We start from the raw sequence: 26,892 nt of genomic DNA on the forward strand, positions 1-26,892 counted from the left end.
CCCATTGTCTCCTTGCCTTTGCACATTGGGACCAGAAGGTAGCCTCTCTACACGCTGGGTTTGAGAGGTTTCATAGTTTCATTCAGGGTTGGAAGGGACCACAAGGATCATCTAGTTCCAACCCCCCTGCCATGGGCAGGGACACCCCACACTAGATCAGGCTGGACAGAGCCTCAGCCAGCCTGGGCTTAAACACCTCCAGGGACGGGGCCTCGACCACCTCCCTGGACAACACATTCCAGGGTTTCACCACTCTCATGGTGAAGAACCTCCTCCTCACATCTAGCCTGAATCTCCCCCCCTCCAGCTTCATTCCATTCCCCCTAGTCCTATCACTACCTGAGATCCTGAGAAGTCCTTCCCCAGCCTTCCTGTAGGCCCCCTTCAGATACTGGAAGGCCACAATTAGGTCACCTTGGAGCCTTCTCTTCTGCAGACTGAACAGCCCCAACTCCTTCAGTCTGTCCTCATAGGAGAGGAGCTCCAGCCCTCTGATCATCCTTGTGGCCCTTCTCTGGACACGTTCCAGCACCTCCACATCCCTCTTGTAATAGGGGCTCCAGAACTGGACACAGTACTCCAGGTGGGGTCTACACCAGGGCTGAGTAGAGGGGGAGAATCACCTCCCTTGACCTGCTAGCCACACTTCTGATGCATACAATGCATCATACAGCATGGAAAAGAACATGGATCAAAGAAGGGGAAATGTAGCAGGGGCTGCATAATGAATTTGCACAGACTACCAAAAGCTGAAATCTCCTCTTACTTACTCTGAGTAAAACTTGCTAAATCCTGTTGCCAGGGGGAATTCCTGATGCCCTGTAGAACAGCAGCTTCCATTTGTTTGGAGCAGCGTGCTGTGTTCTCGTTGGTTTCCTTCTCTTTTGGCAAGGACCAGTAAAAAGTGTGAAGCGTAACCTTGAGTTTATCCAAAGCTAATTTCAGTGTTAGCTGGATTAATCTCCTGCTTTACTAAGGTGAGGTTGGGTATCTGTTGCAATTGGTTTAATGATTGTCTACATCCAGGATTAGAGTGGCTGGGCAAGAAACCAAGTGCTTCAATTTAGAGGAGGCCAAAGACAGTGTCTGGGTTGTGGCAGGGCTGTGTATCAGGAAGCTTCCGCAGATTCAGTCTCATAACTCTTGCCTGCACAAGCATTAACTTCAAGACCTTGTGAAGAGGACTGAACAGACTTCCACAGGAACAAAGCAAGCCCTCAGAAATCAAATAATTTCCCTGTGAAAAGAGGAAGGTTAATTCTCCAGGGCCTAACAATGCACTTCTGGTTTGGGGGAGAGAAATGTTTGAGTGTGATCACAACTGCTTTTCCTTCTCATGACAATTGTTCCTGACATGTCATTGCATTGAAAATAAAAGGAGCAGAGCACAAACACACTTTCTTCAGCTAGCTGTGCCCAAGTCCAGGCCTACTGCAAGACCCAAGTCTTCCCTTCACTGCTCAGGGCAAGACCTGCTGCATGTTTGCTTGTTTCAGCAAAGGACTGAATATGCTTAATTGTGTCCCTCCATTTCAGCAACAATTCATAGTCACATTTGGACTTGTGGAATGAAGTCACAGTCATCAGCTGGCACTCTGGAGCTTTCTCTTGGTGTTGTCAGCTCTCTGCAGTCTGACCATAGATATTTAACCTCTTCCTGCCTCTCTTGTGCTAGCTATAAAGTACATTCCTTTCAGGCTTAGAAGATTAGGAGAAATACACACATATTTTTGATAGTTTTGAGATCATCTTTGTCAGTTTCCCTAGTAAGCTACACTAAATTATTTTGACTACTTTCTGCAGTGTATCTCTGCAAGATGTCTCTGAAGAGGAACATGACAGCCCTCTTCACAACACAAGTGAATTCCAGCTCCAGCCTCTTCCATAACCAGTTTGTGAGCAGGCCTCCCCCTGAACTGCTGGGAGCAATAACTTTCCATGCAAACTGTGTTTACACTTTATTAAAAAATAGACAGCCAGTAGCTAAAGGTTCCAGTCAAGAGAATATCAAACTTTTAAATTCCAGTATTAAAGGCTTAGTTTAACAGTCACCCTTGGAGTATGAAATGGCCTGTGGGTTAGACACGCTGCAGGAGGGGAGGAGAGTACAGGGAGGAGTTGGGATTAAAAATATACTAAAAACAACTGGAATAGTCTGAAGGCAGAGGAGGACCAAGAGCCCTAACCATTCTGTAAGGGTTAAGCTATCACACAGCCAAAGTGGAGATCAGGGACTGCAGCTGTCATCAAAACTGCCCCAGGGCTTGACCTCTGTTCAGCAACAGATGTGAGTTGAGAAAGTGTCAGGGCAGCCCCCCTCCAGACTCGGGCGTGTGGGATGGGTGAGCAGGTTAGTATCATCACCTTTGTGCACAGCCAGAAACCCAGCAGTTTTAGTAACGACTCACATGCATGTTGTGAACCTCCTGCAGTCACAGAGCAACGGCAGGAAAACAAGGAGAGCTGAGATGCATTGTCCTGTCAGCACAGCCCACTGGATGCAGAGGATTACTGCTGGCTTCCCCAGCACGCTTTGCCTTTCGTACTCGTTCACCAGCTGCACTGCTCCAGCTCCCCAGCACAAAGCAAGCCAAGAAATGTAGAGACATTTTTCTGAGCAACTTCCTCTTCCCCTCTGAAACTGGCCCATTGTCTTACATCCCCAATGCAAGTACTTGATCAGAACTTCCCCAGCTGGGATTTCACTCTTTAAGAGCTGCAGGTGAGCACAAGGGGGATGCTCAGGAATCGATCCTTCCATAGGAAGAAAACACTGGGGGAAGAAAGGAAGATCAGTCAACACCAATGCCTAGCAGCATTTAGCTCCTTCAAGTAGAAGGAGGTTTGGGTAGTTCAAGTGTTTCTCTAGGCCCCTTCATTTTGTCTCTCCTAGTTATTACAAAGCAGTTACACAGCACAATAAAGAAGAATTAGATGCATCTTGTATAGAGGAGGTATTTCTAGCTTTCTGGCAGCAGCAGCTCTTGCACAGGTTGGAAACAACCTTGACTCATGTCAGCTTTCTCCTGGGATAAGCCCCACGTGTTCCACCCAAGCCTCTGAACTTTGTCAGGTCAGTAAATTCTGAGGCTGCACTAGTGCTTGATGTCATTTGGGATCTGCCTTTTGTTCTATCCCTAACAATTCTCCTGGCTCAGCAAGCTCTCAACTCACTTGTGACTGTGATAACACAACAGGCTACAAGCTCCATAGCCAAGGGAACCTTTTCAAGTACTTACTTCTTTCTCTCAGCCCCTGCCCAAAGCTGCGGTAGACGTGAATCAGTGCCCAAAACAGAACGGACTTGATTGCAACAGAAATGCAAGAGCAAATAATGAAAGCAGCTTCCAGAGTGTAAGAATTCCCTTTGCCCCACTCCCTTATCACCTGCAGGACAAATGGAGACACACAACAATCAGCACCTAATGCCACAAAACCTTGCTGAAGCCATAAAATGCAATCAAGCACTAGATAGTAACTGGGAGGGAAAAAACTAGTTGCTTTTAAACTGTCTTACTTCCCTGTTCTATCCTATGACTGTATGCCAGATCTCCCAGGCACAGAGGGGTATGGATTGCATGTCTATGCTCTCATTTCCTGGTCTCTTTTTGTGTTCACTGTCACCAAGGAGCCTTAGCTGGTTTCAAGTTCTGTTACTCTTAGTCACAAGCCACCACCTGCCCTTTTCTTCCTAACTGCAACACAAGACACACCAAAGATAGTGTGTGGTCCTCCTGTGCTCTGCCAGCTCAGACAGGCCTGTGAGTAATTGAAAAGGCCTGGTTTGACTCAATACTTTAATAGATAGAGCCCCAAGGACTTGGCTGAGTGCAGCCACTGGACTTTCATCAGTGTCTGGAGACTATGTGAAGTATGAGAAACACTGGCTGCTATCAGCAGCAGAGCCCTTCCCCTGCTGAACAATCTGCTTTGCCCTTGCCCTTCTTCCTTGCCTCCTTCCACACACATGTTGTGGGAGGTGCTGGGGTCCCCCAGGGATAAGTGCTTCATCACTATTTCAGTGCCAAAACCAATGCCTGACACTGGCATTTGTTGGGCTTGCACTGTCTCTTGTTTTGACTACATCAGGACTAACACCTGGGGGTGCTGCCTAAGAAAATATTCTTTACAATATAATGACTTGAGGCCCTGCAGATGCTCTGGCACCACTTGAGACATTTTTGAGGAGCTGTGTATCTTGTGCTGGAAGATTTCATTGCATCTTTCCCTAATCACTCTGGACACCTTGCCAGTTGCAGAAACTTCCAGGGCCTCTTCTCTAACTTAATCAGTTCAAGAGCAATCTAACATGGCTCCTATCTTGAAAAGTTGATCCTGAAGAGGTTGGACATGCCTGCTGCTGTCACTCATTCTAACAGGAGCTGCTCAGGAAGGAGGCATCATCTTTGGGGCCCAAGGATCCAGTAATGAAGAGGAGGCCTCCAGTCTTGCTCCCCATTATTGAGTGAGGCAAGGCTGAGGAGTTACCGTGTAAAGCAGGTAGATGAGATAAGCCACTTCAGGTATGTTCTGACTCACAAAAATCCATACCAGAGGTTTCAGCTCTTTCAAAATCTGTAAGATGAGAGAAACACATCTTTAGAACTCATTGCTGTATTTAGTTGATTTTTCAATGGCATTTCAAGTGCTGGTCTAGCCAGGTTCTCAGTTGTGACTCTGTTCTCCACTTGCCTTCTCTACCTGTGGGGTTTTTCACCAGGAAATACAGGCTCTCTTTTCCACTGAGCTGCGCCAGGAGTGCTGGAGGTGAAATCTCAGCTGGTTGTTTCATGGGCACTCTGCTTTATGTGACCTGAGTCATATGTGTGAGAGTTCTAATGCTTACAGTCCAGCTCTGGTTTCAGTGGCAAAGCAGCTGACTCTCCTGAGCTGTACCTTAGCTGCTGTACACTCAGATTTGTCTCTGACAAATTAATGTTTTCATAGCTAACTGATAGCATTCTGTGACTTTTTTTCTCCAGCTTTGTTTCTGCTACAGAACAGTCACTGAGACCTAAAATGTGGGAGAAGCAAGAGGATTTAACTGTTAGGAAAATATTAGTTTCACAATTAGCCTTGGGCCTTGAGAAAGAAGAAGTGATGGACTACTCTCCAGCAGGTAACAGCTTTCAGCAGCCCTGGACTGGAAGGGCAGGTCTGAGGAAACCAAAGGAAAACAGCTGAGTCACTGTGAGAATGAAAGCAGTGCCTGTGTCAATGCTGTGATAAGTTTTGATGCATCTAATCAACCACAGATTTCCCCCCAAACTGATACTGATCCTTCTGTGATGATCAATACAGGAAGCTCTAGCATTAAGGGAACTGTCCCTCCTTTATTTGTCTATTCTCTGCTACCTCTACTATTGCCTCTGTTTTCTACACAGTACTCTCAGGAAAGATCAAAAGGGAAAGGAAAGACTGCAAAACAAGAGCAGTGGGTAAGAGAATTAGTAATTACCTGGAGAAAAGAGAGAACATAAATAATGGATAGGAAAAAGAAATCCATTGAAGTAAATGGGCGAGTCTGGATAGAAGGAAAATAATCCCTTGTGAAAGGGCACATGCATCAGCCCAGAAATGAGGGAGCATCATGTTTAGCTCTGCTCTCACATACTGTGGTTATCAGCAGCACTGTGTGTGAGGCATTGGAAAGTTTTCCAATGGATGGCTGTGACTTCCCAGCCTGTCCTTGTTAGTGTTGCTGTTACCATAACACTTACTGCAATGATGCTGATGGTCACCTTCAGGCAGGCCCACAGAACCCCTGTTGCTGAGATGATGTTGTGTAGAAGGCTGATCTCATGAAGGCTTATCAGCAGAATACACAAGCAGAGCTAAAAGAGAAGAGACTTGGCAAGATTATTATCTGAGACCATGCAGCCCACCAAAAAGTATTTGACACAAACTTCCAGCAACAGTAAGTTGGACACAGGTCTAAAGGTGAAAATTCTCCCTCAGAAACTGACAGACAGCATGAAATGGGACACATGGACAGTGGTCCTGCCCTGTGTGCCACATTAGCAACAACAAAGAAAAGGGAAGGCAGTAAGATGCACTGCAGATAAAGCATAAGGTAATAAAGGATCATAGAGTAGTAAAGTAAGGACAAAGGTAGCTACAGAAGTGCAAGCTCTTTCCAACCACATCTTGGGTTCACCTCACTTATCTGTAACTTCAGGTTGCTATCGCCCACTGATTGCCCTGCTGGGTCAGGATCCCCTCTCCCATTCCAGAATCATCTGGAAAGAAGAAGACTGCAAACTGAGATCTGATGCATTGAAAACCTTTCTTATCTTAAGAGGCCATGCTGGGCTGGAGCTTCTGGATGCAATTGTTTTGATGGACACACTTCCCAAAGGTAAGTTTGAGTTCTTTTGGGCAGGACCATGATAAAATATAGGCTGATTTCATTATTTTAACTAAGCAAACACCTGGAGACATGACAACTAGGAAGCTAATCTTATCTACAAAGTAAGGTGCAGGCAGGATTGCTCTAGGAGGGGAATATTCAGCTCAGTTAGTCCAGGATATTCTCAACAGGAGGGAAAAAAGGGAAGCCGGGGGAAGAGAGGTCTATACCTGTGCCTGGAGATCAAAGGTCAGCATGGAAAAGCAGAGGTTGAGCATGAAGTACTGTGACTGCAGGCTTTCCAGAGCACCACCCACTCGGAAGGCCATCATGCTCTGACTCTGAATGAGGATGATGGCACAGATCACATCAAAGGAGCCAACCAAGAGGATCAGGATGAAGCGGGCCTGATGGGAAAGAGCAAGAAGGATGTGACTGGGCATGCCAAAACACAGCCTTTAACCTTCCATCTCCTAACTGGAAATAAAAGCATAAAGGGGCAAGGAGAACCAGGCTGGCTGTTAACAGCACTTTAATTTAAACATGACAGTTTGGCACCTTGTTAAGTGGCAAAGATCAGGCCAGGAGCTTTGCCGTTTGCTGTAACCCCTTGGCAGTCACTGTGAGCTCACACTGCCTGCTTTGGTTTGTGGTACCCTCAATGTAGTAGAGTTACAACTGTTAAGAGAAAGGTAACCTTTGCACTCCCTGTGGTATCATGATGACTTTTAGCCAGGTTTTGTTTGAGGCTTTACCATGCAGTTTGAGGAAACAGCTTCCTCTGACAGACTGGCTCTAAGCTTCCTGCATGGCAGAAATCACCCAGGGAGAATCTTCCCAGCTGATCTCAGTGGGGACAGTTACTCTGAATGACTGCATTTCAGGAAACACTGGGTTTGGCTGGCCTGTTTTCACTTTGCTGCCATTCCCACTCCATCTCTGCTGCTGGAAGCATGGCAGAAGGGCAGGACACCCTTCATCATTACATTGATAGGATTAGATTGATACTGGCATGCCTCATGCTGGCCCAGGAGTATTGCTCAGGAAGCAGGAGTTTTATAGCACTAAAATAAACATAAATCCTTAATAGTATATCTTCTACAGGCTTTACTTTGAGGTTCAGTTTAATGTATAAACTGGTGACTGGGATGAAAACCTTGAAGTCATTTGCATCTCTTTGATGCTTGTTCTTTACTGAGGCAAACACCCCAGTTTGCTGTAGATAAGGATGTTTAACTAAAGAGACAGTGATACATAAATTCAATAGGCAGATTCTGCTTTGCTGCTTCTTCCTAGCCTGGCTGCTCTCTCTTCTATGAAAGACTAATTTCTGGATGACCTCACAGCAAGGCAGCTCCTTCTATGTTGATGATAAACACTTGAAGGGAAGGACTTCTGAGAAGCACAGAATACAACCCTTGTTTAAATTTTATTGTTACCAAGTACAAGCAAGATCACCTGCAAGGGCAGAGCCTCCCCAGCACCACCTTTTTGTTTCCTTACTGCAGGTTACTGTAACTCACAAAACCAGGTGGGTGCATGTATGGAACAGTGGGACCAAGAGCTACCTCTTTGCACAGAGACACGAGACTCCAGTTCTGCTCAGAGGTTAGATTTAGGTGATTTTAGGCCAATTATTTGTATAGCTGGAAATGTGAAGCAGAGTAGGTGAAGGGAAGGGTGTCTTCTGCAGTAATCCTCTGTGAGTGAATTTTTGTTACTGCCTTGAAGAAACCCCCAGAATCATAGAATCACAGAATGGTTTAGGTTGGAAGGGACCTCAGAGATCATCTACTCCAACCTCCCTGGGCAGCTCATTCCAGAGACTCACTGTCTTCATACTGAAGAACTTCTTCCTGAGCTCCAGTCTAACCCTGCTCTCTCTCAACTTCAAACCATTCCCCCTTGTCCTGTCTCTAGACATCCTCCTGAAAAGTCCCTTTGCAGCCTTCCTGTAGAATCCCTTCAGGTATTGGAAGGCAGCTCTAAGGTCCCCCCAGAGTCTTCTCTAGGCTGAACACCCTCATTCTGTCCTCATAGCAACTGTGTTATAATCCAGCCTGATTTTCTCGGTTGTCAGTGTCCCCATCACACACACATCTTGCCTTTCTCAGATTTTCAAATCCAAGATGTGGAGAAAACCAAAATTAATTGAAACCAGGAGACTGACCAGGAGCTTGGGCTTCTGCTCAGCAGAGAGCACACTGAAGTTGACAATGGAACGAAACATCACTAGCAAGATGGAAAGGACAAAGACGATGAGCTCCTGGCGGTTCTCCTGCAGGATTCCTCTGGTCACATAGTACACACAGAACACTGGGAAGGAGAAGGAGAGGTCAGTTACCAGCTGGACACAGCTTGCACGTGCTGCAGTTTTGCAGCATGCTCGCTCCAGGTGACAAAATGGAGTAGCCAGACCATGTAATTAGGTTCCCCAGTCAGGAACGTGTCTTTGTTCTTCCCAAGGAGCCTGAATCAGACACTAGAACGAGGACAGAGTTCTCTTCCCTGTGTTTAGCATACAGGAAATGAAATAGTCTGCTAGCTTTTAGAATGACTTGTGAAGTAACTCTTTGAAAATGGCAACATATTAGCCAGCCAAATTAATTGGCAGCTGTGCTGTGCTATTAATACTACAGAGCATGCTGGTGTTTGAGTTGAATGAAGCAACACCATCTCTACTAGAGAACTGAGATGACACATCTCCCCAGTGAGAGTAATGCAAGTGACTAACAAGCAATCCACTATTCACACACCTCACCACCACTGTCTGTGTGGTTCTGACAGCTGCAAATGGATTGTGTGTGGAATTGAACCTGGGCAGACTGGATTCCTAACACTTTCTTCCCTGTGCTGGACATGTGGAAGTGCGCCAGCATGAGAGGAGCAGTTTGGGAAAGTTCTGAGTTCTGGTTTTTATTAAATCCATCAAACCCCACCACTCTTAACACCCCAGTCAGCTCTCACTGTTGAAGTCTGCTTTGATAAAGCCTGAAGAAGGAAAAGGCTTTAATTTCTTTAAGGCAGCAATGCTTTGGTCTGATATAGGATGCTCCTGCAAACACCAGTTAAATTTTCCCATGGACAAAGTAACAGCAGATTTCTTTCCCCAGAGGGCTACTTCCTGGATGCCACACATCAAATCATCTGTTTGTTCCAGCTTGTGACTGGGGGACAAAGTGTTGCAGAAGGTTTCTAAGTAACACAATAGCTTTGGTCTCTCTGAACAAACTTCCCAGTGAATGCACTTCCTTCTTCTCCCTTATCAACAGAAAACTGACAACGAGGGGCAAATCACAGAGTGATTTTTCTCCATGCTTCTGACCTCAGGAAGACCTGAAAGATTCGAGTCACTGTTTCCTTGTCTTGCAAATTCAGCTGCTAAATCAGAAGTCTCTACAAATAATTTGCAAACAAACCTCCTCCCCCCCCCCCCCCGAGCATTAAGATGTTTGCAGAGGTAGCAAATGCTCCTTTCTGAAAGAAAGGACCTCCCTTTGCCTTTGGGAACTGAATGGTTTCAAACAAATTAAACCCCAAGCCCAAACTAAGTATCTAGTGGTAAATCCAGGAGGTTGTTACAGCCAGAGCATCTCTCTTTCTTTAAAGGACCACCACCAGTTCTGCCAGGCTTTGTTTCCCACACAGAAGATGTGGTTTTGGTGTCTTTATGGAGGCTACTTTACACATCTCAAGGTAAGGCAGTCACAGTTTCAACATGTTCTTTGAATGATGTTATCTTTCCTGACTAATATGTTAAAACAACAACTTATGTTTCTATTACAACTTGGAAATCTGAAGTGAAGTGTTAAAAAGACAGAGGTTTTCCTGGTGTTAAAAAGACAGAAGTTTTCCTGATTTAAACCTATTTTGACCTGGTTAATCCCAATTTTAGCCTTTTTAGACACTGGTTTTCCTCATTTGTGAGAGGTGTGCACTGCTTCCTCTGTGTGCAGGCTATTATCCACAGAAGGCAGGAGGGGTTAAAAGCAGATTAGCAAGCACACTTTCAACTCCCCCATGTGATTCATTTGGTTTGTTATGAAGGTTCTTCATTTTTCTCTGAAGCACAAAACAGCAGTGGCTGACAGCAGCAGTGTGACAGATTGGAGGCACCAGTGGTCTGTCCTAACACTGCAATTTTTGGGTGGCGTGCTGAGTCCTGTGTGAAAAGCTGCTAATCAAACCAGAGACTGGGAATGGAAGTCTTGTTTGTATGTGTCTAATTATAGAATCTGGAACAAATCTATTGTCTTTGTTCCCTCTGGGTGAAAGCAGGAAAGCTGGAAAGCAGTGAGTGCTTATGATTAGTGTCCTTCTCAGACACAAGGTGTTACACCCACCAAGAGTCCATTCTTTTCCACGCTGTTTTGGCCAGCAAGCCCACAGCCAAGAGCTGCTAAAGCCACTGAAGAGGACGTCCTAAAATATTTCTAGTTGTTATTTATGTCCATGTTAGGTTTCATTTCTGTTTCATACAAAATGGACCCTGGAAGAGGAATATGTTTCTACTGAAACTCTAATGGGAAATATCCATGGAAGTTTGGGCTGTGCTTCCAGGAGGATCACAATCATTAGACAAGGGCTTTAAAAGACCTGAGGTCTGGATTTTATTAACATACTTCAGACAGACAGATGACTTAACGTTTTGTTTCAGATCAAACCCTGTATCTTTGGTTTCCTGCAAGGTAAGAAGGTGCTGCGAAAGCAGCCACAACTCAGGTGTAAGCATGGCTCGTGTCAGGAGGTGCGTGTTCTATGGCATACCTTGGAGTGTGGGCACCTCTAAATTCCCCAGCACTTCATGATACAGACATGAAATGGGCTGCTGAACACTCAGTGTATCTAAATGACAACTCTGAAAGCAAAGTCATCACTCTATCAGCCTAGAGAAAACCAATTACAGCCAAACTTCCCCAAACCTGAGTATTCTGTCATACATTAATGCATTTTGGGTGACACCATATCTATTACTGATCCTTTCCCCAAAACACTACTGGGAAAAGCAACAAAAGCATCAAGCTTGTTAGTGCTGAAATGTGCTCTGGGCAACACGAGGCCAAATGGAGTGAACTAAGGAACTTCAATTGCTGCTTAATTGCTGCCTTGGGAAAGAAATCAAACTTCCTTGTTTTAGAAGACAAACAGAGTGTTTCTTACCAACTCCAACCAACTGAATAAGAGAAATGGTGAAATCTTCCTCAGTCTGTCGGACAAGTGTCTCTATGGTTAGCCCTATTACACTTAGCAGAGACAAAATAGTGACACAGAAGTAGATCTTCACAGGGAAGGATAGCTCTGAACAAGGTTTTATCTGTAAAGGAAGAAAAGGTTTAAACACAGAATGCAGTAGCTGCTCTCCCTAGAAATGCATCAGTCAGCTCAACGACACAGCTGCAGGGTTTTCTTGGGGAAAAGGAAGAGAAGCTCCCTACAATTGAACTAAAACTGCAAAACAGCTGAGGACAGCAGAAGCCTAACTTGATTTTGTAATTAGTCTCAGCCTGGGTGTTTCTGGGGTATGCCTACAGACTGCCTTCTGCTTTTCTCAGTGCCTCACAAGAGCCATGGTGTTGTAATTTCACCTCCTGAAATGAAGATTGCCAATGCCCACATTCCCAGTGCCCTATGTCCCATCCCTACTTTCAGGTTTGGAAAACTTTCAACAAATGTTCTAGAGAGCAATGTGCAGAGGATTTCAGGGATCTTTTTTTTTTCCCCATCCACCCCAGGCACACTGAATCGTGGAGGTAGACAAACTGCACTGCACTAACGAAAATCCTTTCACTGATTTATGTAAGGAAAAGAAAGCACAGCGGAAACTGGGGCTGGGAGAAGTCTCCATGGGACTGGGGAGTCACCTGCAGGTAGGGCTGAGTTATGGCACTGCTGGTTTTAATGCACAGGGTTTAATTCATACTGCGAACGCTTCTCGTCATTTCGGTACACGCAGGAGCTTTGGGTGAGCTGCTTCGTTAATTGGCTCTTCGAAAACACTTTCATTTCAGCCAAACCAACTAAACCAAGGGAGCAGCCCCCCGGGCAGTGCTGTCTGGGCGGAGGTACAGACAGCCCTGTCCCGTTACACGACACAAAGGAACGCCTCGGGCATAAACTCGGCCCCATCTCTTCTCGGGGGGTGGCAGCGGGGGAGCAGGGCCGTTCCCGGGGCAAGCAGAGAGCCCGTCCCGGAGCCAGCCGGGTCTCGGCGGGGCTGCGGGGCGCGGCGGTGGGTGTAGGGGTACTCACGGGGCCGCAGGGCGTGGGGATGAGCTGCCGGTGCCGGGGAGTGAGGTTCGGCAGAGGGGGGGCCGCGGCGCCACTGGAGGGGGAGAGAAGGGGAGGGGGAACGAACCGTCAGGACACGGCCCCGGCGGAGCGGAGCGGAGGCGGCTCCCGCGCTGGCGGCAGGGACGCTTCCGGCCCTCCCGCACCAACCGGAGAAGCGGGGGCGGCCCAAGTCCCGCCCATACCGCCGGCGAACCGAGGCGGCGGAGCACCGGGAGCGGCCCCCAGCAGCGCTCAGTCCCTCCCTCCCGGCCGCCCTCTCTCCTTTCTTCCCGTTCCTCCCCCCACGATGGTGCCCAGCGCTGCCGGTGCCCAGCGCTGCCAGGTCCCGCCGCTACCTGTCGTCCGCGCCCTCCATGGCAGCTCCGGCGCCGTTCCCCTCCGGTAACGGTGCCTACATGGCTGCGGCGGGTCGCGGGCAGCGCCCGCCCTTCCGGGGCAGGCCTGCGCGTCACTTCCCCGTGCCCGGCGGGAACGGGGCGGCAGGGAGTGTCTCTTGCTTGTGCCTTGTCCGCCCCTCGCCTTTCCTTCTCGCCCTGCCCGGGCACCGCTGCGCCCCTCGGGCGGAGGCGCCGTGGCGGGGGATGTGAGAGGCGGGCGGCTCGGCAGTTCCCGCTGGGCTCTGGAACACCAGCCTTCAGTGAACCCCCAGGGTTTAAGCAGCTGTTACCCGGAGCTGTGTCCCCTGTAATCCCCTTTTCCTTTGGGGGCTTATTTTTAATCCTTTTTTCCCTAAGATCGGCTCCCGCTGCCCGCCCGCGGCGGCAGGGGAACCAACGGCAGCTGTGACAAAGGGGCGCAGCCTCCAGCCGGCAGGCGAGGCGCTGTGCCCGCCCGGGGCACGGAGGGAGGAAAGGCTCCCTGCCCATCCCGGGCGGCGGCTGCTGAGCGGCGGCGGCGCCTCCCGCGCGGCCCCCGGGGGCGGTGCGCGGCCTGGTCCCGCCTCCCCTGCCTGAGGCGGCGGCGGCGGCGGGGCCGGGGAGCGGGGGCGGGCCCGGCCGCCTGCTTCGCTCCGTTCCGGAGAGGGGGAGGCAGCAGCCTGGAACGGCCAAGCTCCATTCCACCGGGATCCAGCGGAGCATCTCGGCCTTGGCGGAGGGCAGCTGCGCGCTCGGGACCGCCCAGGTGCTGGTCGTGATGCTTTGACCGCTTCTCGGGAGGGAAAATCCGCGGCCGGGCTCTGCTGGTGCTGATAGAGAGGAGGATCCAGAGCCTGCCATCTGAAAGCTCTCGGCGCGGAGATGATGGCTCAGCTGCGGCATGCCCGAGGAGGGAGATGTCTGAGCTCCCTCCTGCTGTGCCTCGCTGCGGCGCTGGTGCGCTCCAGAAAGTCCTTGAGCCGCAAAGTCGGGTTCAAAGGGCCGGGGCACAGCACTGCTCCCTTGGAGGTCTCAGAGGGGCGGTGGGGAAAGGCGGCTCTGAGCAAACCCCGGTGCTTGGGATGCTCGGTCAGCTCCGAGGTGCTGCGGGGCATGCACACGTGCTGGCTGGTGCTGAACGAGGGAAGGTTTCAGAGCCGAGGGACTGGAAATGCAGCCCAAGCGCAAGGAAGTACCAAGCGGCTTCAGTCTTTTACCATCATCTTTGTGTGGGAGGTGTTCATGGGTTTGCGATGGTGTTTGCTGGCTGTGTTTATAAACCTCTGGGATCCTATTCCTGTAGAGGAGCAATGCTAATATTTATAGCTTGCTGGACTGGTGACTTCTGTTGGTTGTGTTGGATGCGATGTTTGACCTTTGTGGCATTACATGTAGGCTATGAGATAACGCCAAGCTTCTGTTTGTTTTGTTGGGGTTTGTGTTGTGGTTTTTTCACTCTCAGTTTGGCCTTAGTTTGTCTAAGACTGCATTTTTCGGCTTTTAGTTTTCATATGAGGTCTACAGCTGACTTGATAGTGTTCGTGGTGGGCATTGTCTGAAGAAGTTGTGTGTTTATGTATAGGTACTAACAAGTGGTCAGAAAAACTGTAGCAGTGCCTTTGTGTCTTCACAATTAGCTGGTGGTCATCCCAGAGTCCAGAGCACTTCTGGTCTCGGGCAAATGAATGCAGTAAGAACCTGTGGGTGTCATACATGTAGTGTGGGTTGTCAGAACCTGCTTAGCTCTTCAAGAAGTAATTAGAGCTCCTGACCAGAAGGTCTCAGTTGTGAGGTGAGCTGCATCACAAAAGAATTCTCTATTACATCTGTTGGGAGTACCTGATCTGCCTGCCAATTAATTCATTTCAAGCAGAACAAATGTATAATCTGCTCTGTGGAAGAGCCATGAAGGACTCTGTGCATAACCAGGGTGGCATTGGATGGGTAAACACCACAGCATCTACAGTGCTGAAAAAGCATTTTTCTCTGCTCCTCTTCTAAGTTTGAAATTAATATGTTCCTGATTAAATGTTGAACTTCCCCAGTAGAAGGGGGAAAGGAGTTTGAATGCAGGTAGTCTTATGGATGTGATGTCTTAAAGCTTAAGAAAGGGAGGAGTTGTTGACTTGCCTGAGCTGCTTTTTGTAAGTCAGAATCTGGGACTCTCAAAACTTACAGTCTGTGTTTTTTTTCCACCTTTTAATACAAAATATTTATTGGTAAAGCAGTTAAAAGTTGGAGAAGACACAAGGAGTAGTGCACTGCAGGCTGTTTGCTTTCTGAGCCGGGTGATTGAAAGCGTGCAATCCAAGACAAACAGGCTATCAACCACTGCCACGTTTTCATCTGTTGGTAAACATCAGCTGCGGGTTGGTCTTGAGGGAGAAAGACTGAATTAGTTCCAGATGGAGAACTCCTTCAGCCCACTTAAGACTTTGCAGTTGATATAAGGCAGCAGGTCAGTAATTTAGCAGAGTAATTTTCTTCTTATTTGCTGTTCTGCTCCTGCCCTGTGTGGCATCGGCAGCATCAAATACGATACCACAGTGCTGCTGGGGGGGCGGGGGGAGTTCTGTCGTGCTTGATCACTTTGTTTTTTAACTGAGTAGCATAAACAGAAAGGAATATTAACAAAGCTGTGCTAACTTAATTCTGAATGCAGAGGGTGAGGGTTTTTAAGACTGGAAAGGAGGAGGAGTCAAGAATCCATTTTCCTTGACAAATTCTCCTGAATGCGTGTCCTCCTCCAGCGTCGAGCCTCAGACCGGCTTAACACAACTCAACATGAGTGTGCCAGAGGGTCTGGTGCTGTGGTGTGCTGCTGGCGTGGCTCCCTGCTAACGTGGGAAGAGGCAAGGGAGTAAGGATGGAAATCTGTGCCTGGCTGTAACAACAGAAATGGGGAAGATGAGGAGTGGAAAAACTCAGCGTAAAGAAGCTGTTGCTTAGGGTATTGAGACTGACACAGGAGATGTAACTGTTCATGATTTAATTTGAGATGCCACACTGGATGTTAAAAAAGCATGAGGGAAGTGGTGTCTCCACCTCTTCATGTGCCCACAAAGTCAGGGCAGGTGCAGTAACTCATATTTTCTCTTGCCATGAAGTATTTCTTGTGCTGCCATTCTTTGATGTAGTATTATGATCTAATTGCAGACAGCTCATCCAGTGATTAACTTCCCCCACAAGAATTGCTTCTTACTTGTGTAAAGTCCTCCACCACCTTGCCTGTCTTGAGGCTAACTAATACCACCTGACTCGACAAGAGCAAGGGTCACTGATTCTGTTGTACTCTGTCCTCTTCTACCTGTAGCTTGACATATTGATGGCATCTGTAAAAGGAGAAAGCTCAAGCTGCAAACAATTTAATGCCTTTTCCTGTCTGATCTTTTTAAAAGGCTGTAAGAATTACTGCAAGTACCAACACTGAACTGCAAGCTGTGCCACTGCTGCATGGCAAAATCAGCAGTGTTTCTTTATTTACAAGGAATTAGAGAACAAGTGTGTTTGGAAAGCTCCTGGAGTGACCTGACTCACCTAGGTCTCCTCTTTACCTGGGTAACTGTGTTATGGAAGGTGTCTGGAAGTTGTAGTCCTTGGTTATTAATTGTTCACTTTGACTGGAGATCATAACAGGTTAATTAGTACTAAGGGTACAGGCTCCTTCCCAGACTTCCTGGATTGTGAAGATTTTGCTCTTGAGGGGTTGTAAGAAAACCTTAGACTGAGATCAAAGAAACTGTAGAGTCTTGAGGAGGAGCTGGTTATAATTGAAAAGGCTTCATTCCCATTCTTTAGAGGAGAAAGAACTGAAAAGCTTGTGAGGCCTTTTATGTCTCTGTGCTGGTTTAGAATGAAGTCATTTCCCATAGACAAGTTTTGAGTGCTTCATCTTGGTATCATGACACCAGGAGGGCAAAACCCAGCCTGAAAGACAAGAGACTGAGTCTTACTTTTCCTGAAGTGCAGGTGAAATGTGGTATCCTGTGCAGTGGGGGGTTCAGTGTCATCACATTGTGCTGCATGCTTCTTCCCTTCTGTCTCTCCTTCATTCTTAGGCAGAAAGCCTGGGCCAGACCACATGAAGAAGCACGTGAGGTTTATTTGTCTGCAAGATGTTATTTGGAGGACCAAGTACACTCTTCCAGGCCACGGGAGATGAAAGACTAATCACATGATACCTTTGTTCTGCTGGAGTGCTGTTCTGTGCTAAGTCAATGTTGGTTTGTATTAAGGACACATATTAATTGCTTCATGTCAGCATGTCGACTGTGACCAGTGCCCAGCCACCAGAGGAATCTAATCCTCCCCTCCTCGAAGAAAAACCAAAGGGAAAATCACTCTTTAGTTTGGGCTCACTCTTTGCTAACAGGAGTGAGCAGTTTGTCATTGCCAGGAGCGACAGCATGCCAGAGGAGAACGTCCTGAAAATAACCATCACGGAGACGACGGTCATTGAGTCAGACCTGGGCATCTGGAACTCTCATGCCCTCATCTACCTCACACTGTGGTTCTTCTTCAGCTTCTGCACTCTTTTCCTTAACAAATACATTCTCTCACTACTGGAAGGAGAGCCCAGTATGCTAGGTAACCCTCCTTTCTTCTACACTCTAATTCCAGTAAGTGGTTTCACAGTGCCAGACCCTCCTGTAAAAAGCTGAGGGACAAAATGGTTCAACTGAAGTGGAAAAGACTCAGGAGATGTGGGGCTAGATCTTGGGGCTGAGAACTCAATGAATTGTGACCTCAGCCTGTAAAGGGCTGACACTGCCCTTCCACTCACTGCAAGATGGTATGAAGCTGTGCTTACAGAGGAGCTGTAGGATGGTGTTGGAGAACTAAGAACTGGAGAGGAAGATGTAGTGGCTTGGGTGTTGTGTCAAAGAGCAATGTGGGGGTTCAATAGGACAAAATCTTGAGCTAGTTGCTGATAGTCTCCAGAGTTGGTAAGATTTCCTTGGTAGAGGTGCAGAAGTTGCCTTTGTGTGATCTGTTTTATCCAGTTGGGCTTTGTTTCAAGGGGGAAACAAAGGACACTTAATCTGTGACCCAGACTTCTGTTTTGTTCTGCTGCCTGGCTGGTAGATGTGGAAGTAACAAACCCTAGGCAATAGTTGCCAAGTTTCTTGGCTGCTCAGAGTACCACAATTAAGTTTGTCTTGTTTTGCTTGATTTGTCATGTTCTCATCCTCTAATGTAGGGGTCTTTTTTTTCCCCTCTCATCTTTCCTTTAGGTGCTGTTCAAATGCTTTCAACCACCTTCATTGGCTGCATAAAAATGTTTGTTCCATGCTGCTTGTACCAACACAAAACACGCATCTCTTACCCACCCAATTTCATCATGATAATGCTGTTTGTTGGATTAATGAGGTAAACACTTCAGTATCTTCTAGGGATCTCTCTGGTTGCTCTGTTGCACTCTTCTGAACAGAAGCTGTGTTTTCATGGTGCTCTTCCTTCTTCATCCTTTGGAAAGTGTTTGGAATATTCACCTTTCCCCCCCTAAAAAAAACCCAAACCACAGGATAATTTTATTTGTAGTTCCTGTTGCTGAATGGCACATTCCTCTTTCCAGATGGCAATTGTGTTGGCTAGCTTGGCTTCCCACCACATTTAGCTTCCTTCAGAACACTTCTCTTTCCATTTAGCTTCTTCCTGTTCTCTTTTGAGGCTAATGTTTGTTTAATACACTCCTGTTTATCGTGAGGTTGTTTTGTTCCCTCACCTTTTGCATCCATTTGCCTCAGAAGTGATGCAGGTTATCGACATGTCTCTTGGAAACAGTGAGCATTTGCTGTGTGCTGGGGTGTTTGGGCTTGGAGAGAGGAAGAGTCAATGACTTGGTTTATTCTATCCTTTATCACTTATGCAGTGTAACAAGATGCAGATGAACTCAGAGTAGCTTTATAACTGTGCCACTGTTATTTAATCTCAGGGTTTAAAGCAGAGTAAATATGTAGCTTGCCTAATTAAAGATGGGTGACAGCAAGTGACAACATCTCTGTGGTCTAGTACTACTTAAACCAGAATTTTACTGTTCCAGCTGAGCCTATGGAAACACCCAGCTTAAAACACCCTCCTCTGAAGGCAAATGTTTCCTGGAAGACCACTGTGCATCCCTAGAAACTGCAGTTGCTCCAGGATGCTCCCACATGTGCTAAATAACAATGTTGAAGTACATTCCACCTGCCAAGTGCTGTGGAGTGAAGCTGTGCAGCTGATCAGTTGCTGCAGTTCAGCCAGGCCACCACAATCTGATGACTTGATTGCCAGCCTCTGTCTTCTGAGTCACTGCAGCTCGCAGTTATAAACCTAGAGAAATCAGAATGCACCTTCTTTTTGTTTAATGCTAAGAGGAGCTCTTACAGCATTAATTTCTACTTCACTTCATGTGTTTCTTTATTACAGGTTTGCAACAGTGGTCTTGGGTCTTGTCAGCTTGAAAAATGTGGCAGTTTCCTTTGCAGAAACTGTGAAAAGCTCTGCTCCTATTTTTACTGTTATCATGTCTCGGATGATACTGGGAGAGTACACTGGTAAGGACCCCACTCTGGAACTGGGATTTTGTTTCTGGCTTTTATGATGCTGTCAGGTGGCCATGGATGAGGAGATGCCACTGAAAAATACAAAAGGTACCTGGAGGAATCGCTCTGCCTGAACACAAGAAGCAGAGCAGATGCAAAGTTAGAAAGGATTCCTTGCAGGGCAGCTGTGTAAGGGCTTTGTTCTTCTGAAGTGTATGGCCTGCTGGGGGGTTGAAATTACCCAGGGAGGAGAAAGTTCTTCAGAGAGAGAGTTGTTAGCCATTGGAATGTGCTGCCCAGGGAGGTGGTGGAGTCACCATCCCTGGAGGTACTCAAGAGGGGACTGGACGTGGCACTTGGTGCCATGGTCTAGTGGTCATGAGGTCTTGGGTGACAGGTTGGGCGTGATGATCTTTGAGGTCTTTTCCAATCTTATTGATTCTGTGATTCTATTCTGTGTGATTAAAGCTGGGGGAACCTTAGAGCTGCCTTCCAATGCCTGAAGGGATCCTGCAGGAAGGCTTGAGAGGGACTATTCATGAGGATGTCTAGAGACAGGACAAGGGAGTGGTTTGAAGCTGAGGGAGCGCAGGGTTAGTCTGGAGCTCTGGAAGAGGCTCTTCATTATGAGGGTGGTGAGACTCTGGAAAAGGTTGCCCAGGGAGGCTGTGGCTGCCTCCTCTATGAGGGTGTTCAAGGCCAGGTTGGATGAGGCCTTGAGCAGCTGAGTCTAGTTGAGAGGTGTCCCTGCTCATGGCAGGGAGGTTGGGGTAGATGATACCTGAGGTCCCTTCCAACCTGAGCCATTCTGTGACTGAAGTTCAGTGTCTTCCTTTATAAAGACAGCTTGCTCTTCAGAACTTTAAATTCTTGAGCACCCTCTTGTTGTTTGAGATCTCACTTTAGTGCCTCTCTATTTTAAAATCCTCTTCAGATAAATTTCTCTTTCTTTAGTTGAAACAAGTTAAGATGGACTTTAAACTTCTAGAAACTCTGATACACATAGTTGGAACTAATTAGACTTAAATGTTCCTTTTTATTTGCAGGGTTGCTGGTTAATCTCTCTCTCATTCCTGTCATGGGTGGGCTGGCTCTTTGTACAGCCACTGAACTCAGCTTCAACATTCTAGGTTTCTCAGCAGCTTTATCCACTAATATCATGGACTGGTAAGGCATGGTGATAGCTGCAGGTGTGGAATAAAGGAGATTTATCTCTTTGGTAGATGGAAGAAAATGGTTGCCTGCAGTTGGTTTTGTTCGGCACATTTCAATAGCATTAATGAGATTAAAAATAGTCCAAAGGAGTTAGACCAAACTCCTTTCTGCATGTTGTATAGAAAACATACCTATATGTAAAGGAAACCTCTGTCTTTGTCATGGATTGATTGATTGATTTGGCCACACAAATGCAGATAAATGGTGTCTGTCTTTTTCTTTCCTTCCAGTTTGCAAAATGTCTTCTCCAAGAAGCTGCTCAGTGGAGACAAATACAGATTCTCGTGAGTACTGGAAGTATTTCAGCTTTGATTGTCAGTGGAGTTTGGGCTGCAGACAGAAACCATGTATTTGTGGTTAGACTAGACTGGAGAGTGGGAAGAAGTTCTTGACAGTGAGGGTGGTGAGATGCTGGCACAGGGAGATTCTGGCTGCCTCCTCCCTGGAGATGTTCAAGGCCAGGCTGGATGAGGCCTGGAGCACCCTGGGCTGGTGGGAGGTGTCCCTGCCCATGGCAGGGGGTTTGGAACTGGCTGATCTTTAAGATCCCTTCCAACCCAACCCATTTGGTGATTCAGGGAATCTGTGAATTCTATTGCACCAAGATGATTATTTTTTATTCTCAGACTGTTCACAGCTTTAACCTACATCATTTAATCAGGAAAAGACAACTTCCTTATGCTCAGATCCTGCTGCAGTAGGTTGGAGTCTCATAATAGGCTAAAACTGAGCATTCCCTGAATGAGTCATCTGCTCACAGAAACAAGTCCTTGTTCTACAATCATAAAACACCCCTTGACATTATCAGGCACGCAGAGACAAGCTTCAGAACTTGTTTGATGTTTTCACTGTGGAATGTGAGCCAGGAGTAAACTCTTGTGGTAAAACAGACCTATAGCTACATCTCTCTGACTTGCCATGAGGTAAAAGGCTACTTTTGGTCTCAAAACCAGGTGCAGTTTCCTCTTCACTCCATCCTGGCCAACACAAAAAGCAAAATTCCCTGTCTTGGCAAGCAGTGGCTGTCCCTCAAAGCTTGGTAGCTGGCTTATTGCTGTTGGTATCTGTAAATACAATCATGATGCAGGAAGCTTTTGATCTTGAAGGTCTCTTCCAACCTGCTTTATTCTATTCTATTTTAATCATTGTTTCTTCTCCTTTGTAGAGCCCCAGAGCTTCAGTTCTACACAAGTGCTGCTGCAGTGGTTATGCTTATTCCAGCCTGGATATTTTTCATGGTAATTTGAATTCACTACCAGATTTATTTGTTCTGCACAATGTGCACCTAAGGTTGATCTTAATTTTTACTCTCTGTTCTTCCTGTGTGTTTGATAATCCCTCCTGAAATACATTTAGTCTTGTGTTTAGGAGAGACTGGGAGGGATAAACAAGAGATAAGTTTGACACAAATAACTAAATACAGACACAAGGTGCCAAGCCTGAGTTTACCTGAGGGCTTTGGTAATCAAATCAGAGTTTTGTCTAAGTGCATTTAAAGTTTTACTCAGTGGCTTGAAAACCAAATGTTAAATCTTTGACTTTTTGCTGGTAATCAACTCTCTGAAAGCAAACTTGAGCTTTAGGTAAGTTTAATCTGTCTCCTTCATGTCCTGGCATTTCGTTGCCATGCATCAGTGCTCGAAAAAGAAAGTCAGGGGCAGGCTGAACACACTGGAAAGTTCAGTCAGGAGAGAGCTGTTCCCTAATGCTCTTGGGGAGGGGATGTTTGTAGGATCTAAATGTTTTGTATGCTTTAGGTTTTGTTTTGCTGAGGTTTAAATGTCAAACTTCTACCTGCTCATAATAATCACTTGAGTGGAAAAACCTCTTGTGGAATTGCTCATAAACAAAACTCTTCAAGTCCTCTTTTGCTGCTGTTTAGGATGTGCCTGTGATTGGGAAAAGTGGGAGAAGCTTCAGCTACAACCAAGATGTTGTCATACTTCTGGTAATAGATGGAGTCTTGTTCCACCTACAAAGTGTTACAGCCTATGCCTTGATGGGAAAAATTTCTCCTGTGACTTTCAGGTAAAGCTGTAGTTCATGTCCAGAGCATCCCTCTCCCTCTTTCTCTCCCTCTCCCCCTTGGTCTCTACATCAAAGCATTGTTGTGTGGGGATAAGATAAAGCTTTCTCTGGCCTGAGTTTTTCTGTTCCTTTCCAGTGTTGCTAGTACTGTGAAGCATGCCCTGTCCATCTGGCTAAGTATTATTGTGTTTGGTAACAAAATCACAAGCCTCTCGGCCATTGGGACTGTCCTGGTGACAATTGGAGTTCTACTCTATAACAAGGCAAAGCAGCATCAGCAAGAGACTATCCACAGCCTGGCAGCTGCAGCTCCCCAGGCTACACAAAGCACAGCAGAAGATACTGAGCCACTAATTTCCAAGGATTTGGAACCTTATGATTAATTTGGCCATTTACTCTTCCAACCTGGTGGAACTCAAAGGAACTCTTCCTGAAACTGGTGGTTGCTTCGACTGTTGATGCCAGTTTGGTTCCTTTGGAGTTCATGGCAGGTCAAGCTTGGGACTCACAGCAGAGAATAAAAAATGGGAAGAACCCAGTAAGCTTTGACTGAGAAACTGATACAGCAACAGAGGACCTAGTGCTGTGTAATGTGGTAAATGTGGGGTTTGTGGTCTTTCTGTGACTGCAAGGAACAAGCAAGACTGTATTAGTGACAGAACTTTGATGTCTTGTGGGAAAATGATTCCTTTCTCCCCTTCCCTCAAACTAATGTGAAAACATGGACCCTCCACTGTGTCCTGCTTGCTTGCAGTGGAAGGGAACTGTTGCAGAACTGAAATCTAGAGTTGTTTGTGCCTCATCCATCATTTGTGTGTGTGTTGCAGAGCTGGAAGAAGGAACCTCCTCCCAAACAAATGACTTCACTCTGGTTAATATCTAATTGAAGCAAGCTATGGAAACAAGTCTGTGCCCCAAAAGCAGTGCTGAGCAGCTATTGCTGACTGCAAAACTGGGAACAAAAAGTGATTTGATTTTTTCTTTAAGAAAAGGTGGAACTACTGCATCCTGGTTGAGCATTAATATTGCCCTGCAGGTACAGACACACACATGCACTGTATAAATGGAATGAGTCAAGTACCTGCAGTTGCTTAGAGGCTAAAAACACTGAAAACAATTGGTGATAAAGGAAGGATCTCTCTGCTTCTAGGAAACCACTGAGATGTTTTAATTTATTGCCATTCTATCCTCTAATCTGTTAGGAGGAAATCAGCTGTTTGGGTATTAGTTCTAAGAGGGCAACAAAATCCTGCCTTGTAGAAACTCAGGGTTGTAATTCTGACCTGTGTGCAAAGGATTTTTGTCTTATGTGAAGAGTCTTGGAGGTATCTGTGACAAAGATGGCAGAGAGGTCACTAAAGGGAGGAGTATTAACCACCAACTGAGGTTATTCTTTATTTCTGCTGCTCCTAAGACTCTTAAGAAGTTTTCTTTTTGTTAAGGAAGTTTTGTTTTGTGGTAGATCAAAGCTTAAAAGTTCACTTAAAAAGAATTCTTATGTGTTAGGAATTAGTTTTGGCAAAGTGCAACTTGGAGCTACCAAAAAACCCACCCCACAGCAAAGCACAAACATTCAAATGGATATATTTTTGTTAAGAAAATGAACCATTCAAATGAGCCAACCTTTAATAATTACCACTCTTCTGACAGATGGTAGCATGCCATTGGAAGCATGGATAAAAGTGGTCTTGGTGGTAAAGCTAATTCCTAATAGGATAATCAGATGTTGCTAGTGGAGTTTCTGCAGAAGCTGAGCTCCTGTTTCATTTCCACATGTGAGGTTTCCCTTTAGATGTAGTGAACTGTTCCTGCAGAGAGGAAAGCTGTGCTCAAAGAGGGTCCCTGAAGCAGCCTGATTTCTGCTTAAACAGTCTGTGCTGGTTTTGCCTTTCTTCAGGTTACATTTCTGTACATGACTGGTTGCCCAGGGCCTACCCTCTGAAGGATTTGAGTGGGAGGGAAGCATCAGGCTTTTTCCCCCATCACTGTGTATGTGATGTCTGTGTGGCTTTGTTCCTTTTGGACTCTTAGCACTTTTGCCAAAGCTCTGTGGGTGTTTAGGTTTTGTTTGTGGTTATGCCTTCAAAAATCTCAGTGCATTTAGCAGAAAGCAAAGGCTGGTTTGCATTGTGTTTCTGCTCCTCTTGGAAGGCAGAAGTGTTAGTGGCGTTCTGGTTGCCCAGCTCTGTTCCTGTGTAAATGCTTTCATCATCAACTGAACAAGCTCAGTTTGAAAAGCTAGCAGGCTTTTTGCCTTTCCTGTTGCTGGAAAATGTGTTGTGAAGCTAACAGCTGTGGGGAATTTGGAACTTGTAATTTCTAACAGGTCTAAAGCCATTAGTGGCTGGTTTAGCCCCACCTGTTGTGTGGCAGCAGGACAGTCCTGCAGTACTGTGGGGTTGTTTTCACAGTCTTGACCTTCTGTACTTTTCCATGCCCTGTTCTTGGCCTTTGTTTTGAATAGATTAAACAAACCAGCTTCTTCACTCTCCACTTGTAAGACCTTTTCTTCCTCCAGCCATACTGGTATTTCTCCTTGTGCTGTTGCTCCTGTTGGCAGGGAAGAAAATCATCCTTGTTTACCCAAGAATTCATTGCAGTATTACACCCCAGCTCCCTGCCTGCTCCTTGCTTCGTCCTTCCGCCTCATTTCTTCTGGAAACTCCTCTTTTCATCACTTGGTGCTTTCTCTCATTGGCATTTCTCAGCACCACACCCTGACACTCATGCACTGATCAGGACAAGCTCTGTGAGGCAGAGCTATGTGGTTTATTTGGTTTATGTTTGTCAAGTATGTTCTCATAGAGCACCCTCTTGTTTTTAATGTGAATTCCTGAGATAACACAACCCCTTCTGAAGAGCAGCCTGCAAATGTCAGGTGTTAGGTGCAGCACTTGACATCTTTCTAAAACGACATTTCACAGCTCAAAGTTGGAAATGAAGCAGCTGCACATAATGATCAAACCATCCCTTCCTCTCCTGTGGTGTGGTGTAACCTGTAGTCATGTTGAATAACCACTTTGTGTTAAGTTCTAGCTGCAGAGTCTCCACGGCTTTCCCTTTTGAGGGAATTCAGTGTAAATTCACCTTCCTAGTGTTGGTTCTGTCGCCACTACGTGACTCGTTTAAATCATGCTTTATTCAACTGAGTAATAAAGGTCGACTTTTTTTAACGTGTAAACATAAGGATGGTCCTGGAGAAGGATCTGTGTAGTGCCAGTTTCTCGTTTATTTTGTTGTGGGTTGTGTTATTTATTATCGAGACGGGCAGCGCTCGGCCATTCATTAATTTATTAGCTATTTTTATTGCATCCCAGCCTGGCCGCGGCCCAGGGAAGCAACGGGCCGGGGAGCGCAGGCCGTGCCTTAAATGGCGCCGCAGGCACGCAGCGTGCGCCATACGTCATCAAGCTGCGCCGGCGGGCGGAAGTGACGCCTCTGTCTCGCGCTGCTCTTCTCAGGCTCCGGTAGTGGCGGCGGTGAGTGGGCCCGGCTCCTGCCGGGGGTGACAGGGGCAGCCCCTCGGGGCCGTCAGACGCGTCGGTGTCATCCCGCCCGCGGCGCGGGACGGAATGGGGGAGGGCCCGGGCGGAGATGGGGACCTTCGGTGAAACCGCTCCCTGAGGCGAAAACGGGTGGTGGGGCCGGGCCGGGTGTGGGCCGCAGCGCTGCCAAACCCGTCTCGCGCCCCCGTGGGCTCTGGCTCCGGGCAACCTCCCGACCGGGAGCGTGTTTGTGGGCGAGGCTGGGTTGCGTCTGTCCGGTGGTTACGAGCGGTGGCGGGTTAGAGGGCCGGGGTGGTGCCCTCTGAGGGCAGCGGTTGTCGGCACGGAGGTTGTGCGTAACGGTCTGGACTGTAGAGGTGCCTCTGCCTCTTCCGCAGATCTTCTTCGTAGGCGGTGTTTGCGTTTCGCTCGAGCAGGTCCCTAAATTCGTAGCAAAGACTGTGTGCTTCTCGCTTTCAATCGGCCTTCCCTGGGTTAGCGTTGAGTCAGGGCTCACTTGACTTTACCTGGGGGTGGTCGGTTGAACGCTCGCATGTGAAAAGCCAGTGTGGCGTAGACACGGCTGGGCTGGGCTCTGTGCTTTGTGCAGGTTTCATGAATGTTGTGTTCTTTTTTTTTTTCAG

At 47.0% G+C, this 26,892-nt stretch overlaps 2 protein-coding genes across 5 annotated transcripts; one reads left to right on the plus strand and one right to left on the minus strand.

Moving 5' to 3' along the window:
- Window positions 1–1,945: 1,945 nt before the first annotated feature.
- On the minus strand, window positions 1,946–13,408 carry LOC137451080 (uncharacterized). The gene is made up of 9 exons (XM_068158227.1): window positions 12,976–13,408; window positions 12,599–12,671; window positions 11,510–11,663; window positions 8,520–8,665; window positions 6,580–6,756; window positions 5,721–5,834; window positions 4,489–4,575; window positions 3,240–3,387; window positions 1,946–2,773 (listed from the first exon to the last, which is right to left on the minus strand). The coding sequence occupies exons 1-9, from the start codon at window positions 12,993–12,995 to the stop codon at window positions 2,742–2,744; spliced, it is 951 nt and encodes a 316-aa protein (XP_068014328.1). The 5' UTR covers window positions 12,996–13,408; the 3' UTR covers window positions 1,946–2,741.
- Window positions 13,409–13,614: 206 nt separating this feature from the next.
- SLC35E2B (solute carrier family 35 member E2B) lies at window positions 13,615–25,949 on the plus strand. 4 transcript variants are annotated; one of them, XM_068158229.1, is made up of 10 exons: window positions 13,615–13,762; window positions 15,222–15,454; window positions 17,055–17,583; window positions 18,231–18,366; window positions 19,405–19,532; window positions 20,567–20,687; window positions 20,966–21,019; window positions 21,901–21,973; window positions 22,618–22,763; window positions 22,900–25,949. In XM_068158229.1, the coding sequence occupies exons 3-10, from the start codon at window positions 17,259–17,261 to the stop codon at window positions 23,144–23,146; spliced, it is 1,230 nt and encodes a 409-aa protein (XP_068014330.1). In that variant the 5' UTR covers window positions 13,615–13,762; window positions 15,222–15,454; window positions 17,055–17,258; the 3' UTR covers window positions 23,147–25,949. The 4 variants fall into 4 exon arrangements, with proteins under 4 accessions (XP_068014330.1, XP_068014331.1, XP_068014329.1 ...); XM_068158230.1 differs by having other exon boundaries at window positions 15,225–15,454; XM_068158231.1 differs by lacking the exon at window positions 13,615–13,762 and adding an exon at window positions 13,777–14,788 and having other exon boundaries at window positions 15,225–15,454.
- The last annotated feature ends 943 nt before the right edge of the window (window positions 25,950–26,892 follow it).

The sequence above is a fragment of the Melanerpes formicivorus genome, unplaced genomic scaffold, assembly GCF_026170545.1.
Source record: "Melanerpes formicivorus ecotype bairdi unplaced genomic scaffold, bMelFor1.0.p_v2 SCAF_39, whole genome shotgun sequence".
Lineage (NCBI taxonomy): Eukaryota > Metazoa > Chordata > Aves > Piciformes > Picidae > Melanerpes > Melanerpes formicivorus.